Source organism: Orbicella franksi, chromosome 8, assembly GCF_964199315.1.
Source record: "Orbicella franksi chromosome 8, jaOrbFran1.1, whole genome shotgun sequence".
Classification (NCBI taxonomy): domain Eukaryota; kingdom Metazoa; phylum Cnidaria; class Anthozoa; order Scleractinia; family Merulinidae; genus Orbicella; species Orbicella franksi.
The window spans coordinates 28,768,683-28,785,759 of record NC_138152.1 but is presented as its reverse complement, the minus strand read 5'-3'; the positions used below and the strand labels follow the sequence as shown (position 1 = coordinate 28,785,759).

At 39.4% G+C, this 17,077-nt stretch overlaps 2 protein-coding genes across 4 annotated transcripts; both read left to right on the top strand.

Annotated features, from left to right (window-relative positions):
- The first annotated feature begins 5,652 nt into the window (after nucleotides 1–5,652).
- LOC145496147 (uncharacterized) lies at nucleotides 5,653–12,197 on the top strand. Of its 3 annotated transcripts, none has more exons than XR_014050519.1 (2): nucleotides 5,653–6,692; nucleotides 8,975–12,191. XR_014050519.1 is itself a non-coding variant. In XM_081475792.1 (2 exons), exons 1-2 carry the CDS (start codon nucleotides 7,625–7,627, stop codon nucleotides 9,131–9,133), a joined length of 393 nt encoding a protein of 130 aa, XP_081331918.1. In that variant the 5' UTR covers nucleotides 6,700–7,624; the 3' UTR covers nucleotides 9,134–12,197. The 3 variants fall into 3 exon arrangements, 1 of the variants encoding a protein (XP_081331918.1); XR_014050520.1 differs by lacking the exon at nucleotides 5,653–6,692 and adding an exon at nucleotides 6,700–8,051; XM_081475792.1 differs by lacking the exon at nucleotides 5,653–6,692 and adding an exon at nucleotides 6,700–7,858 and having other exon boundaries at nucleotides 8,975–12,197.
- Nucleotides 12,198–13,081: 884 nt separating this feature from the next.
- Nucleotides 13,082–16,542, top strand: LOC145496136 (uncharacterized). Its single transcript, XM_081475776.1, has 2 exons — nucleotides 13,082–14,007; nucleotides 15,034–16,542. Exons 1-2 carry the CDS (start codon nucleotides 13,527–13,529, stop codon nucleotides 15,429–15,431), a joined length of 879 nt encoding a protein of 292 aa, XP_081331902.1. The 5' UTR covers nucleotides 13,082–13,526; the 3' UTR covers nucleotides 15,432–16,542.
- Nucleotides 16,543–17,077: the final 535 nt, after the last annotated feature.

Sequence of the window (17,077 nt, the reverse complement as noted above, 5' to 3'; positions counted from 1 at the left end):
AGGGCTGACAGATTAACAGATTAACCCTTCTGCGCAACATACGGGTCTCCATACATCTGCATGTCCGCTGATCCCAGAAGCTCAAAACACTACAAATCATGCCGATTTGGAATAAAATCGACGCAACCTGGATCACAGATCTATGTTACAATCGATCGCTACTTGTTGGCCATTATTATGTTTAAACAGTTTAGTTACCAGTTCAAGAAACGTCCACAGAACGTGATCGCAATGCATGCCGGGAAGGGTCTTTACACCTCGTGCGCGGGGAAACATGGCGGTCGATAGAAGACAAATTTTATAAGTCTAAAACCAGTTCTCGCTTCCAAACTTTGATGCGAGCAACGCTTGGCAATTGGGCCACGACTCACCAGAGGGTATTTTTCTTGGGCAATAACTGCTCTTGGACTTTGCTGCCTGGTTCGATCTGACTTCGAACGCCGATAGCACGATTACGGTATATCAGCTGCCTTCGAAGTTTCAGAACACATTTTGATTCTTTAAAACGTGCTGATGACTTACGGGTTTATCGAGGCTTTATGATGCCTCTCAACCACCAGGCAGGCATACAAGGTACTTTAAAACAATGCTTAAGATATTAGTTGACAGAGGTCTAATGTGGTACATCTCTTTTTTGTTTGATGTATTTCGTTTGACGTTCGATCGATTCACGTGTTGTGTCCACGTCACAATAACCGATGTAAACAATCTTTTCCCAGATTTCTGCTCTATATATGCTGTGAGATTTGATTTTGACCTCATACACTATAAACAGTCTGCCTGTTTGCTATTCAACAAATAAACTCCTACAGACATGGCTAGGAAAAGCCAAGTATTTTTGCATATGTTGTAACTCGAAAACGAAGCAAAAACCAGCCACAAAAATACAGGGCCGCTTTTTTCTATTACATTGAAGACCACATGCAAGAATTCAAGCCCTTTTGCGAAAAATTTTTTTTTCACCCAAATCGTCACTTAGCATGGTTTTGCACTCACCCCTTCAATTAATTCAGGTTAACAAGTACGGTCATTTTTTGCGTTTAAAGGCTTGCCGTGACTATCAAAACAAAAATAGCAAAATATATCGTTATTTTCGGATTCTACAGTTTATTAGCTTTACAATGATATATAGTTACCATGGTTTTCTTTTGAGCAGCACACAAAGAAAGCATTTTCTGGAAGGCACCCCTGAAGGTCTACAGTAACCTTAAGGTGGCTCAAAACAGTTTCCAACACTTAGATTTTGATGGGTCGTTATAACCACTCTTTATCACTTGATGCTACATATCATGGTATTAAAAAAACTGCCCAATCATTGGTGAATATGTTGTTATCATTTTCGTGACACAATAGGTTACCATAGTAACAGTATGACCTAAAAACACCATTAATTACAGCTTTAGGGGCTTATAATTCAAAAATGGCACAGTCAAATGTTTTTATATCAACTTTTGATAAGCATGATAAGACGCAACTTTTGGCAGAGTTAAAAAAAACTCTGTAGGTAGGATTCAGAGCCACCTTAAATTTGCGAAAATTTAAGGTTTCATGCTGTTGCTAACTGTGTTGGAAACTGTTTTGAGCCACCTGAAAGTGCAACTAACCCCAATTTTTTTCCTTTAATGAAATTTTCTAGTTTTCACAATTACTTCAGCAAAAAAATTATCTCAATAAATCCCCACGTTTCTACAAGGGTTTAAAGTTGAAATTTCTGCAGTCATGACTGAGCATAGTGGGATCTGAGTTGGGCTTCTAGTGACGTCATGAATTGCGAGCGTAGTGAAAACATATTTGGGGGATTTGTGTTTCATATTTTATCAAAAATGGACGACTTTTTAATGAAGGAACTGCATCATCTAGCAGTACAATTCGGAGCCTAGCTTACGATTAGGATGGCTACCATGTATATGCTTTTTTTCGATTTCTAAGTGTGGGTTGCCAGTCAAGCCCGCCACACTGCAAGTCGCAATTGACAATTCACCATTTCATTTGGCTAATCTACTAATCTACATACAACACTTCTTTTTAGTACTCTGACTGATATCAGTAATTCATAACAAAAAGAGCATATTTTTCTGCTAATCATTCAAAATCGTGGAAACATTTGTCTTTTCATTTTGTTATTGCCGACTGACCATATGTATACAAAGTCAGTTAGTGTGTACGAACATGAACATTGCAAGTTACACAAATTTGCATTTTTCGTTCTAGTAATTAAAAATCCTTTGACATGATCTTGGCAAAAGGTTCAGTATGGTATCACTTAAATGAATATGTTTCTCCTTCACTGTTCTTTTGTTTTAATAGTCTTTTTTTATATATGCTAAAAACCTGAGTGTTGTGTTTCGGTTGAAAACAAGCTCATTCTCCTTTCAGCGTCACAATCTCCGTTAGTAAAGAAGAATCAAAATGGTTTGTTTTACTTTCCTCATGTACTTATCAATGTTTGATTCATTTGAAGTTTGTAACTGAGATATATTTTGTTGGTCAATGGACAAAGCAATAGTTGTTTTTGTTCAGGCAGAAAGGCCTTTAAGAAACTCAGCTGCCTTTTGTCGACCTCGTTTGTGTGGTTGTATATAAAATCCACAAATATGTAGCTAGTTCTGCAGTTTGAAGCCTCACTAATCTTAATCGCCTCATTTTAGGATGTACAGTGTACCGTAAATCCTTGAATTGGTGTTCGGGGCACTTATTTCAAATTTAGGAGAAGACGGGAGACGCTCTTTCAAGGCGCTTAATTGATGGGGGGAGGATGCTTATTTAAATTTTTTCCAAATCATGGCCTGATAAGATCATTTTTTAAATACATTATCTGCGTGTAAACAACAGCATATGCTGTTTATTTTTGTGTTTATCAACATAAAAAGCCGAACCTTAAGTTTAAATCGCGACACCGTTAGTTCTTGTAATTTTTTTCCAAACTTAACTTGTTCACAAACTGAAACAGTGCACAAATCTAAAACTACACGACAAAATGGGGGGAGGGGAGGGGGGCGCTTATTTTAAATTTTGACCGAAAGGAGGGGCACTTATTCGAGGGGGGACACTTTATGTAATTCAAGGGTTTACGGTACATGTCATTGACTATTCGTTTAGAAAACTCTCAATGTTGAGGGCAAAAAACTCAATGCATATATTTTGCTGTATAATTATCTCACCTACAATCTTGGACAAAATAAATGGAACATCTGGACCACCCCTCCCCCCATTTCAATGATGCCAAAATGGCACGTTTTTACTCCTTCGTGCCTTCATCATTGCTTTGGGGGGATGGGGGATAATTGTTCCATTTTATTCTGTCCAAGATTGTCTGAGCACCACACTGGCATTACAAGAAGCTGTACTGTATTTGCTATGCAGATCACATCTGATCTGTTGTCGCACATTCGATAACCAAGGGAAAAGAACGTTAGCCGAAATAAAATCTCATCATTTCTGTGAGCGATTCAAGCAGAATTGAAATAAAATCACCACATGGTTTATTTTTGGTGTGTCATGTACTTTATTAATATGAAAATTGAATATGCATAAGTGCGTGTTGAAGTGTTGGCCAAAAGCAAAGTTGTTTCTTTAACCAAGCCGAATATATTTTTTATTGTTGGTGTTGCGTGCAGGGGAAATAAAAATATTAAACGCTGCACATCTCTGATTAAGCTTGCTTTCTTAGTTTTTCAGAATTTAATTTTGAAGTGCGTCTTTTTAAAAGTACCTTATTGATACCTTCACAAGTTGATTTTTTTTTTTTTGCACCTCTGACGTGGTGGCAATATGTGGTGTACGTGGAGGGAGGGTTCATTGATGTGAGGGAGACAGAGTGAACGGATAGCATTGCACTGGCATTGTTTGCCAGCAAATTTTACGACATAAAAAAGAACATTTCAACTTACCCACAGGAAAAACAAAATAGCAGAAGAAGAGAATGGTCTTGAACCCGGGAGAGTTCTCACACTTCACCTTGACCTGCAACTTATGCGCTACTCCAATGCACCACTTAAGCCCTCATGCTTTCATTCGATTATTTTTAAAGCCTTAACTTTTCAGGCAGTTATTGGATATTTGTCCATTGAAGTATTTTCTTTCTGTAGAATAGTCTTCTCGTAAGAAAAGAGTCTTGCACAATTTTTATCTACGTTGAAATCAAATTCAACGATTTACAAGTTTTTATGGACGATTTTGTACGGTTTAGCATGGTTTTGTAGCAGGGCAGTGAAATAATATTCTTAGTTCAGTTTTTATTTTGTTGATGGCCAAAATCGTCAAAAACTGTTTTAAACTGTCCAAAAACCAACCTAAATCGTTGGAAATATGTCGTAAACTGTCACTTAAACATGTAAGCATCATTTTAACATAGTGCAAGTACCTATAGAGAACGGTTGTTTTATTGACTTCAGTCTTTCATCATTACTTCTTATTATGGCAGTGATGTGACTATTCATAGACTCCATAGTTTTATTGATCAGCTCTTGAGAAATACGATAGATTGTTCGGTATTAAACATCTCGCTTAATGTGAAATTTGAAGTTGTCTTCAGGAATTTGTACTGAAGCTCAGTGCTTCATTTGGTATTCTATTTTTTCAATGGCATGTTTGTACTGAGCTTTTCGAGCACTAATATGATTCGTTATTAATCCCAATACTACTCTGGAAAGTTGGGGTTAGAATAACGTTCTTATTTATTCATTGTTATCAAAATACACTCTACTCGTAGTACCTAAACTTAGGTTGTCAGCGTTACCATTGAGCTCTGACGCACGTGACTGCGACAGACACCACTTCCTTGTACTGCCGATAAATGTGTTGACATATTAGTTCCTAATTACTGGCTCCCTTTGTCTTGTCATGTTGAAACCTTAAATACAATCTTGGACAAAATAAATGGAACATCTGGACCACCCCTCCCCCCTTTCAATGATGCCAAAATGGCACGTATTTGCTCCTTCGCGCCTTCATCATTGCTTTGGGGGGGGGGGGATGGGGGATAATTGTTCCATTTTATTCTGTTCAAGACTGTAGTTTCCATTATTTTGGTCTGGGACTCCAGGGCTCATTTGAATTGAACAGTCAGATGGCTCCCAGCTTATCGTGTCTTATCTACCTTGACAATGTCAAGCTTTGCACTAGAAGCTAGAGAAGAATATACAAGCCAAGAAATTCCTAGGTTTTTACAGTAGTGGCGAAAACCCGAGATTGAAGAACTCCTCGATGGCTCACTCTTTCGGTCCAACTTTGTGTGAGTCAGCACGCTTCTATTGTCTTTTTCTCACTACTGGAAGTTACCTGCTCTCTCTTCATTATTGAGTGATAAAATACCTCCCATGAAGTGGACTTAATAGTTGATACAAATATGAGGTTATTATTATTTTTATTATTATTATTAATTTTTTGCAGGTTGCAACTTGCCAGGACAAGTCTGATTAGAATGAAAAGAAACTTGTGACTGAGCCTCAAACTTCAATTTAGAAAGCATCAAAGAATTGCAAGACAGTAGAACTACAAAGATTGGTAGTAAATAGATTTCATAGTAATAAGCCAAAGGAAAGATTGTTCAATGAATTGCTGGTGAACACGAGTGTCCTGTTTAGTGGCAACATCACAAGGTAACACAAGAACTTCATACTTGCAAGCATTGGTGCTAACAAAATGTAAGTTGTTTTATGATTAGGTTTATTTTATGACATGCAAGACCTAAATGAACATTGAAGAAAAAAAAAAATCAGTATTTTGAGCGAGTTATAGAAACACAAGTGTTAGATTGGGAGAATGCTTTTTGGAGTTCTTTCAATCTTTCACAAGTTTTTTATAGCTTGATAGAAATACAGATAATTTTTTTTCGATTTCCTGTTGAAAACACAGCCATAAAAAAGAAAGGATAGTCCCTGGTTTATTTTGTTAATCTAAATGTGAATTCTCTTTTCTTGTGCCACTGTTTTCGTGTGAGGTCTGGGGAGGAGTGAGACTCCCATATAAAAAAGACAGGGATGCTCGTCAGAAATTTTGAAAAGAATCCCTAAGAGGTACAGGTCTACATACATACTGTTTTGTGCCAGGCCTGGCTTCAAATCTTCTTCTGTATTTTCACAACCCTTTTTCATTTTTTCCAGTGCTACAGGATTTCCAGTTACAAGCAGCATTTCCAGCTCCTTCAGTTCACCAATATTGTCAGGCAATGTAGTCAACTGGTTATAACTCAACAACAGTACCCAGAGTTTATTGAGATGTTTTATGTGTGATGATAAAACTGTCAGCATGATTTTACCCACATCCAATACTATGGGCTCATTCAATTTGCCAGTCTCAACTGGTTATTACTTAAGTCCAGTCTCGAGTAGTCCATTCTCACATTCAGCCTTTCCAGCTCCTTCAGTTCACCAATCTCATCAGGCAATTAATTTTAGTCAACTGGTTATTACTCAAGTCCAGTCTCCAGTCTCCATTCTCAAATCCAGCCATTCCAGCTCCTTCAGTTCACCAATCTCATCAGGCAGTGTAGTCAACTGGTTACTACTCAAGTCCGATATTCAGGACTATTTGAGATTTACTGAGATGTTTTATGTGTGGTGATAAAACTGTCAGCTTCTTTTTACTCACATTATGTAACACTACATACCAGCTCCTTCAGTTCACTAACATCATCAGGCAACATAGTCAACTGGTTACTACTCAAGTACAGTCCCCTCAGTTCCTTGAAGGTAGAACAGACAACTGGTTGTTACTCACACTAAGCATGGTCAGGTTACTCAACTCAGCAATGGCTTGAGGAAGTTCTCTCAACTGGTTCACCTCTGATGTCAGCATTTTCAGATTTTTCAGCTTGTTAATACTTGTTGGTAATTCTTCCAGATAATGAATTATCTGGCAAGTCAAGTTCCTCCAATTCAGTCAGGTCAGACACAGCTTCAGGAACTTTTGACAACCCTTGGGTACTAAGATCTAAAACGCCATCTCCAATAATAATTGTAACTTCAGTTCGTTAATCTCATCAGGCAATGTAGTCAACTGGTTATCACCCCACAACAGTACCTGGAGTTTATTGAGATGTTTTATGTGTGATGATAAAACTGTCAGCTCATTGTTACTCACATTCAGCCATACCAGCTCCTTCAGTTCACCAATCTCATCAGGCGATGTAGTCATTTGGTTATTACTCAAGTCCAGTCTCCAGTCTCCATTCTCACATCCAGCCACACCAGCTCCTTCAGTTCACCAATCTCATCAGGCAATGTAGTCAACTGGTTACTACTCAAGCACATCCCCCTCAGTTCCTTGAAGGTAGAACAGACAACCGCGTGTTACTGACACTAGGCACGGTCAGGTTACTCAGCTCAGCAATGGCTTGAAGTTCTCTCAACTGGTTCTCGTCTGATCTCAACGTTTTGAGATTCTTCAGCTCGTTAATACTTGTTGGTAATTCGTCCAGATAATTATCTGGCAAGTCAAGTTCCTCCAATTCAGTCAGGTCAGAAACAGCTTCAGGAACATTTGACAACCCTCTGTTACTAAGATGTAAAACCCTGTCTCGGATAACATTTTTCACTTCACTTCAGCAGTCTCATCAGGCAATGTAGTCAAGTGGTTATCACCCAACAACAGTACCCGGAGGTCATTGAGATGTTTATGTGTGATGATGAAACTGACAGCTCATAATTTGTTACTCACATTTAGCCATACCAGCTCCTTCAGTTCACCAATCTCTTCAGGCAGTGTGAAAGTCAAGTGGTTATTACTCAAGTCCAGTCTCCAGTCTCCAGTCTCCATTCTCACATCCAGCCATTCCAGCTCCTTCAGTTCACCAACAGCGTCAGGCAACATAGTCAACTTGTTACTACTCAAGTACAGTCCCCTCAGTTCCTTGAAGGTAGAACAGACAACTGGTTGTTACTCACACTAAGCACGGTCAGGTTACTCAACTCAGCGATGGCTTGAGGAAGTTCTCTCAACTGGTTCTTGTCTATAAATCCCAGTGTTTTCAGATTTTTCAGCTTGTTAATACTTGTTGGTAATTCGTCCAGATAATCATCTGGCTAGTCAATTTCCTCCAATTCAGTCAGGTCAGTAATAACTTCAGGAACTTTTGACAACCCTCTGCTACTAAAATCTTGAATTTTTTTTAAAATAAATTTGTAGAAATGCACTTTCTGAGCTCCTCTGCTGAAATGTTCTCTGTCCTCTACTATATTGCAACTGTTTGAATGCGACATGGAAATCTAAAATCTTAAGCACTTCCCGAAGTTAATAGTGATTTTACACATCAGAGGAATCTGGTAGAAATCACATGACATTAGGCTGACCAATTTTTTGCCATTGACCAAAACTATATAGAATTGGAAGGAATTCCCAGATATTAATATTCTGAATTCATATAGCCTACAACAAGCTTTAATTAAACACAGTAATTAGATCAAGAAGACATTTTTAATACAAACGCCTGAGGTTATTGTCAGTTTCCATGGAACTATTGATCTGAGTTCATTTAAACCCGTTCAAAATCTTGATTGCTTCAACTCAAACAAACGACGTCAACTTAAATTATCTAAATTTCACTTGACTGTGCTTTATACTGTAAGTATCACTCACTGTTTGACAGTTTCACTCTTTATGCTATAAATAAGATGACAAACTTAATTCTGGTGGAAGAAATTCTGCATGGTTTGTGTTGCTATCGAGTTATAGAATTGCAACTTGTAGCAGGCACTCTCTTACCTGACTCATCCCCAGTCATCTTCAGACAACTTCATACAGTGCGTGGTACAGGGCGAGGTGGGAGCGCAAGGTGAGATGGGTACACACGTGCCACGTTGTATGAAGAAGACTGAAGATGAGTCAGCTTTCTTACAGGGTCCTTTCCCTGGTGCAGCATTTACATAGAAATCTTTTGAGTTTTTGTCATCTTACCTGGCGATTCTGGATTTACTCTTCTAATGGAGACCAATTAATTGAAGACTTACACAGCAAAATTGTATTTTCATTTCAGCAAATAAATGTTGGAAGTCCAGCGGCCTGGGTAATTACACCTTCTTCAATTCAAGAGCTCCAGCTAGCCTCCAGTCTCTCTCATAAGTCTCTGCATTGGTTTTCATGCTCAGGAAAGAGAGACCCGCTGAGCAGGTTCACCTTTGAGTCCCACGTGTGAGCGACAAAGTGTGAGTTAAGAGTCTTGTGTAGAAAGGAAGTCAGCCTACCGTGATCTCTGATCTCTGTTGTTCCCAGGGTCTCTCTGTCCTCTTCCCAAGAGTGAGAGAGGGGGGCGGTGGGAACGAGGTTAAACTTTGCTGCTTGCACGTGTGTTCCTCAAACGTGAGCCTGTTCGCAGGCGAGGAAAGAGAATTCCTTGTTTTATTCAAATTTCTTTTTGAGGGATCATTTCACCTACCCTCACGACTTTGCTAATGAGTTTTGCTTTCAATTATATATATTATGAAGGAATACTCAATATTAGATTTAGAAGAGCAAATAATAAACGGATAGTTAATGTTAGATTTGGATTAGAAGATTGTACATAAAGACATTTATTTTAACCAAACTTGCTGAATGTCCGGTTCCATCTACAGGTATTTATTATTTGTTATTATGCAAACTAGGTATAATTAATTTTACCAATACGGTACCATATATTTACTGAGATGTCACATTGCTGAGATACCTTTTGTAGATAGTTAATAGGCGTATCCTTGGAGCAAAACAGATCTGTGTAAAAGGCAATAGATCGTTATTTCTCAACCAGTTTTTGTTTTTTTTGAGTGTAGAAAAAAGTCTCTGTGACTAAGAGGACTATACTTTTCATTGTTATATTGTAATTAATGAATTTTTGAAGATACACCTCTTATCTATTCGTTTAAACTGATGGTTATTTTTTCACGTATATGTTTTCCAAGTGTTAATGAGATTACCAATAATCAGAGTTAACTAGGAGATTTACTGTTGGCCAGCGGATGATCGCTGTGGGCATGCGTAGTTGTGCCATTGCTGTGCAGTTTTGCCCTCAGTATTGCTTATCGACAAGTTAAATAGGAAACTAAGATCCAACTTAGTTACTTTATTTGTCGCAAAGGAGCCCCGGGGGGGAGGGGGGACTCCCGTATGAAAAGGTCGGGGATTCTCGACTTCTTGCTCAGGGTTGTAAATAAAGGATGTTGGTCTCACTCAGGACGACAAAATGCCACAATTTTTAGCTGTCAAAGTATCTTTAACAGAGCATTCAAAGAGATACATTGAAAAACGCTCTCGTTTTCCGTTTTTGGGCTTAATTCCTGCCTCCCTCTTGAGTCTGGTCTACTAACCCAGGCTCCTATCCTGGGGCTGGTAATCAAGCCTATTCAGTTATAAGTGGTCTCTTTTAGGGTCATGCCAGGACAGATTGATCTCGGCTTTAGGGGTTTAATTCAAATTTTCCGACCTTGACATATGGATGTCCCCCCCCCCCCTCCCCGGGCAGTTTCTCATTTTCCCTAGTAATAGATTGGTGGTCAATTTTATGTCAAAAGCCAAAGCTGGCCTTCAGACAAGGCAGATTAGCGCTTCAGCCCCGCCAATCTGTTCGGAAGGCTAAGCCAAAGAACCACTTAAGGGATCACAAAGGACAGACCAACCAGTGAACCAATCAAAACTCAATGTAATTACGTGTAGCAGACGTAATTTTTAATTCAACCATGTAGCGTAGAAGTGTAAAGCCAAGTACTTTTCGACACTCGAATGAAAACCACTATGAATGTAAAATAAATACAGGTTATTAGAGTTCACCAAATTGACACTAAGAAATTGTCTGGAGATTTAAAGGAATTCTCCTAACTAGCACAATAGACAATATAAGACTAGTAAAGAGAATTTGTTATTTGATGATAATGTATGTTAACCTCTGTTGGAGTTGGTCGATTGTACCGTAACAGTTCTCAGGGGCTGGTCTAATGCTCGACTCTTCCGGGATGCTCGTCATACCTTTTAGGGGTTAAAAAAGCGGTGTTGGTAAATCTTAATGTGTTCGGCCTTAAAGGGTTGGCAGCGAGAGCCTTTTAGGGTATTGAGCAGTATTGAGCCGAAAATGAAATATGACAGGAGATAACGTGTTTTGTTAGAATTGGTACCTCTTAGGGAAGAACAGCAAGTCAAGCCACGCCCACAAGACAGGATCTTGGTACCTCTTGGGGAGGGTTTCTTTTCAAAATTTACGATGAGCATCCCGTCGGTGCTTTTCATATCGGAGCCCCCATCCCCGGTGACTCAACCGCCGCACAAACTAACAACCTTAACGACTAGGTAGCTTTTCTCATCATATTGGATCGCCTTTTTCTGCCCTATTTTCAGGGTCCCTCTTGTGTTCTTGCTTCAGAGAGAGACCCTGGGTGAGTCGTAACCGACGGTGCTACTTGCGTAGTGCCTAGGCCTCGATATTTCACCTCTGTCAACCATATCAGATCTTAAAAAAGTGATTTGTGACTCCAGGTGGGTCGCCTTCGTCCGGCAACTCGGTCTCGCCAGGTAGCACAATAGTTGCGTTATTCTGAAAACAATATTTTCCTCATGAAATTTAACCTTGGCCAAAGCAACTGTAGCATTCATTGTCTTCACTTTTGTTAGCAACGAAGAAAACGACTATTTCGACTGCTGTTCGTACCCGAAAGGGCTACCTTAAGCTTCAGGTATTTCACAAGTTGAGGTATATGGGAGGGTTTGAAAATCTCATTTAGTCATTTAAAGGGCCTTTACTTAAAATATTTGGAACGGTCGCACTGTATGGCTGTATCATTTAACATATTTAGATAAGCACGACATGAAAATGACAAGAAGATTTCTTGTTTTGGCGAGTTATTCATAATACGGGCCGGTTATGAAAGCCTGTGAGAGGGGTACCGGTACCTTTTTCAGTTAGAGGTTTAGGGGGGGTACCGTATACGGAAGGGGTACCCTTTTTGTCACTGCCCTGTAAATGGTATACAAAAAGGGTAAGCGGTTGGACCAAGGGAGGGAGCCTGTTAAACTTTTTTTTTTATTAAACATTTGCGTGGTTTGAGAGCCATTGAGTCTAAACATTATGCATACGGCTTTGAGTAGGGGCGAAACGGAGCTCAAGGGTCCGTTTCTCGAAAGCCCCAGAAACTTTTCGGACCCGCAAAGCCATTTTTAGTTTATTTGTATCTAAAAATAGAGAGGTGTATGCGCCTGAAACTTCTTGTATGAAGAAAACCTCTGTTCATATTAAGGTATCATGGTAGGTGGATTGACAGTATTTGGAAATCGCGCTCTCACGCTGGCGCTTTGAAAAAAAACCCATCAACCTATACATTTTCTGAAAGCTTAATAGTTATAGAATACAATCATATCTTTGAAATTTTCTAAAAAGTTATTGTAGCAGTGATATTAAAAGAAATACCCAGAAACACTGCTTCGCTTAAACTGGTTCGCTTCCGCGCGTGAATTATCGGAGCGGCGCGATTTACATCGGAAATGTTTTCTCACATATCACCCTCAACAATCGTGTCTGCGATTTTCCAGATGTGGTTTGTTTTTTTTTCTACACCCTCCTAAACTTTGATATTTTTAATGCGGACGTTTCCTTCTACAAAAGAGGCCATAACTTTGAAACGGAAGCGAAATTAAACAAAGCCCGACACGGTTTTTCGAAGGAGGTATCCTGGAACATACCATCGGAAGACGCGTTTCTTGTGACAACTGGCGGTGAATTTAAATTGGAGGTGTCAACGCGCTGTAAGGGGTTAATAATATTCAAAAATAGTTTTTTTGCTTTAACTTAAAAAGTAAAAAAGCCCTTTCCCCCATTCTTTTTGCAAAATATTTATCTCAGTCTTCTCAATTTGAATAGCCAAAAAAAGGTTTTTCGCATTTTTCGTGAAAATCCACCTACCATGATACCTTAAGAATATGTGAATAAAACAGCTCTGTAAACATAAGGTTTGAGAGTTTGCTACGGCTCTCCGAGTGCGAAAACTTTCCGGGCGTAGCGACCTGTTACGTTGTAGAGTACCCTACCTCCCCCTGGCTCATTTTCTGCGCCCACTCATGAGAGACATCAACAGCACTCAAAGGTAACATTCATATCCCAGTGTGTTCGTGTAATATCGGAGGGAGCAGATGTACAGCCTAATGATACATTCTTCCTTTGTCCTGATATTCCGTAGAGAGCTGGCATTATTATATGTGAGTTCTTCTTGGAGCTGTTATGTCCTGGTCTGTTTGTGATATTCCTTGGACACTTAGAATGAAAAGATGCCCTTCAAACCTGGTTCAAAATAGAGTGTGCCAGTCTCTTTACTCAGGGCAAGGCCGAGGGGAGAGGGGATGGGGACGGGGTGCTTTGATAGCTGTAGTGAGCAAGGTGCTTGATGGGAAATTTGTTGCGTTGCTTGTGAAACAAAACATGGTTCAGTTTATTTTTGTGCTGTTGCTCGTTGGTGTAATGGTGGTGTCTTATGCGGGAGGCGTTTATTTCGTGAAGATACTTAGAACAAATACTTTGTGATGCTCAAAGATGTACGCACGGACCTCCTTGATAAACATGGTTAGCTAGAAGCATGCACACAAATAGTTCATTGTCACCTCGAGGATGTAAGCTTACTCGTCAAAGAAAATCTGAATTGACTTTAGTAGAGGCTTGCCAACTAGGAGACTGTATGAAAGTCCATAAACTTCTCGAACAAGGCGTATCGCCAAATAGCGTCGGAGCTTTCGGCTGGACAGCCTTACAGGAAGCTGCGAGCGAGGAACGCACTGCTGTTGTCTGCCTTCTTTGCGGTTTTAACTGCGAACTTGACTTTTTAGGTACCGCTGGCGAAACTGCGCTTCACAAATGTGCAGCTAATAATGATGTGAAAACCATGGACGCTTTGCTATCTTCAGGGTGTGGAGTGGACGTAAGGAATTCTGGCGGACATTCCCCGCTGCATGTCACTGCCTATCACGACCATCTTGAAGCTGCACAGTTGTTGCTGTGTTATAATGCTGATGTGCGGGCGCGTGATCGCTGGAATCAAACACCATTACATAGAGCAGCTGGTAAGAGGAGCGTCTGTATTATGGATCTTTTAATTAATTGATGAAATTTAAGTTAAACAACTTTATTCATGCGTCAAACTACTTGCTGGCCGTCCCTACATAGAGCCTACTACATTTGGTACACCTTAGCCACAATTTACCCTTCTGGCTACACCCAGAACATTTAGTGTACCCTCACCCCCATCTGTGGGAGATCTAGCGTGGTTCCGTCGAACTTCCTGAACTAAAAGAAAATTGAGACACTTACTGTAACACACTGACTTGGCCTCAGAATGCTGGGAACCCATTTTCCAAGAACTTGAGTTTTCAAAAAATTTCCAGGGTAGCTTCCCTATAGGGGAGCTCCTTTGGTGATCTATATCTTGAACCCACTACTCTAAAGTCCTGTATGCACCCCAACGTGTACAAAGTTTAACGCCTTGTGCTTTTGTGTTTAGATCGCAAATGCAACTGATGATGGTGTCAAAACTTGAACATAGTTTTAAGGCAGCCATGCTGCTAATATGACAAATTTAATGGCCTTTTGGTGATCATATTTTGGAGGACCACAGTGTATTTAGTTGGTTTGTTATAAAAAGCATCTACCTGAAATGCAACAGATTCAGGCTGGAAGTAAGGGCTGAAAATGACCTGGCCACAGCTAGAAGGGCTGAGAAGGAACTGGCTGTTAAAGAAGTGGGGGGGGGGGGGTGGTAAGGGGGGTGTTTTATGCAGTCTTGCTGGTAGCTTTCATCTGTTGCTTGGTGCATATGATTCAATAACTTTATTTGTACACAGTATTTCCATCAGTCTATTTTATACTGAGAGAATTCCTTTTGGATATGGAAAACATTCTTAGTGCAATTTACCATACACTGAAAGCATGCAAAAAATCCATCTCCTTCTTTTTCCAGGAGTAATTTAAAAATCACTCCTGGTTACTCAAGGTGTTGAGAAATATCTCGTTTTGGTTCAAAATTTTAGCAACAATTATAACAATTATAGCAAATGTTCAACAATAGTTAACTTTTTAACATTTTCCTTCAGCCAGGGGCTGTACCAACATGGTAAAGCTTCTCCTTAATAACAGCAGCGATGTACTGCTCCAGGATGACCAGGGTTACACTCCACTGCACCTTGCTGCGGCATGGGGATGCCCACTGATGGTCCAAGTATTGTTAGATGCTGCATCAGATATTTATGCTAAGAACAGAAACAACAAGACTGCAACCGATGTCAGTCAGTCATCTGCAGGTTCATCATTGCTGCATGCCGCTGCATGTCAGACACCCAAATTACAGTACCTTTGCATTTTGGTGATCAGAAAAGTCCTTTGTAACAATCCAATGCAAAAAATCAATAGGCTTCCTGTGTCCCAGCTTTTAAAAGATCGAATTGCAAATGTTTCTTTGGTAGAAAGGGTCCAAGCTATGAATACACGCTAACAAACCCTGTAAAGTATGATGGCACCCCACCTTGCGTTCACCCTGTTAATATGGCCAACTTAACTTTAAGGTGCACAAAATTAGTTTATCTAGACATGCCCCTCTCCTCCCCTTCCAATACATCACGTAAATTAATTTTAGTGTTGTAAATTTGTATTGTATGTTTCTTGCAACCTATATCTACTTAATCATGTATTAGGGATTGGAGGAGCAAATAAAATTTTAAAAAAATACATGGTCACCTTGTTATAATGGCCATTTTTTTGGTCCTGGCGAAACATCCATACATTTTGTTATAAGAAAACCCCATTAATTGTGGCCACCCAGTTAGTATGGCCAACAGCTGCATTCTGAAATCTTAACCCATATAATCCTTTATAATTTTTCCCCATTTATAGAGCCACTCAAAGTAGTTATGGACATATTTCCTGTGGTAAAATCATGACATACTTCCTGATTGAACTTTCATTGTTTTGGAAATTATATCTGTATTATGGATGCTTATTAAAGAACAGGTGTTTAAAGTACAGTTTTGAGATATCTATTAAGAAGTCACTCACTTTAGATGAATCATAAACTTTGCCCGTACACTGTTAATATGCCACCCGTTAATACAGTCAAATTTTCATGGTGCGTTGGTGACCGTATTAGTGGGGTTACACTGTATTTTGCTAAATTTAATTCTGATACTGAGAACCTGATTATGCAGTTCAGGAAACTTGCCTTGACTTGAACTTAATTCTGTCAGTGGATAATATTAAAGGAGAATGTATAGCAGTGAGATCAAGGAGATTATTGTAGAAAAATGCAGCCAGCCTTGAGCACCCAGACATGATCAATTTCAGTTTTTTTCTTACCCTGTTATTGTCATCAGTCGGCAGTGATTTATTCTGTGTAGGTAGGCTTATTATAGCTTATCCAAGCTTGCCATGCCTCAGGTAGAAAGGCAAGAGTTTCCTATGGGTTGTTCAAACAAAAGCCTGGCTACACAGGAATGTCATTGTCATCATTGTTTTGCACAGTTTCAAAGGAGGCCTTAGTTAACATAGTGAGCAGATGATGTCGATCATTGATCACATTATTATTAAAGTTAATAAAAGTGTGTTTCAAATGGGATGTTTTGTGATTGTGTTTCGCCATAGCTTTTTTGTTTGATTGCTTCTGCAGTATGCAGTAATAACTATTACAGGTTAATGCACTCAGTGAGTGACTTACTGGGATTTACCTGCACAAGTTCACTAACAATGAACAAGAAACTTCAATACTGCACAAGGCTTTGCTGAGTGTGGTATTGAAAATTTTGAGTTCATTGTTAATGAACGAATACAGGTAAATCCTGATAATTCACGAGCAATGAGTGCATTAACATTTTTATTATTCAAATACACTGCACAAAGAAACACTGCATGGAAACCACTATATTTGAGTCAGCCGAAGCCATGGTGTAATGACAGTGGTGTGTTGAAGTTAGACCATGGCTTTACACCACGATAATGTCGTCAAGGTGGTTGTCTCATCACAAGCCAGTATCACATGGTACAAATCAGCCAATCAGAAATTGGAATTCATACAGTACATGAAAGTTGGATAATAAAACACGCTCATTTCCAGTATAAACAACATGATTGTGCAATTTGACGATTTGA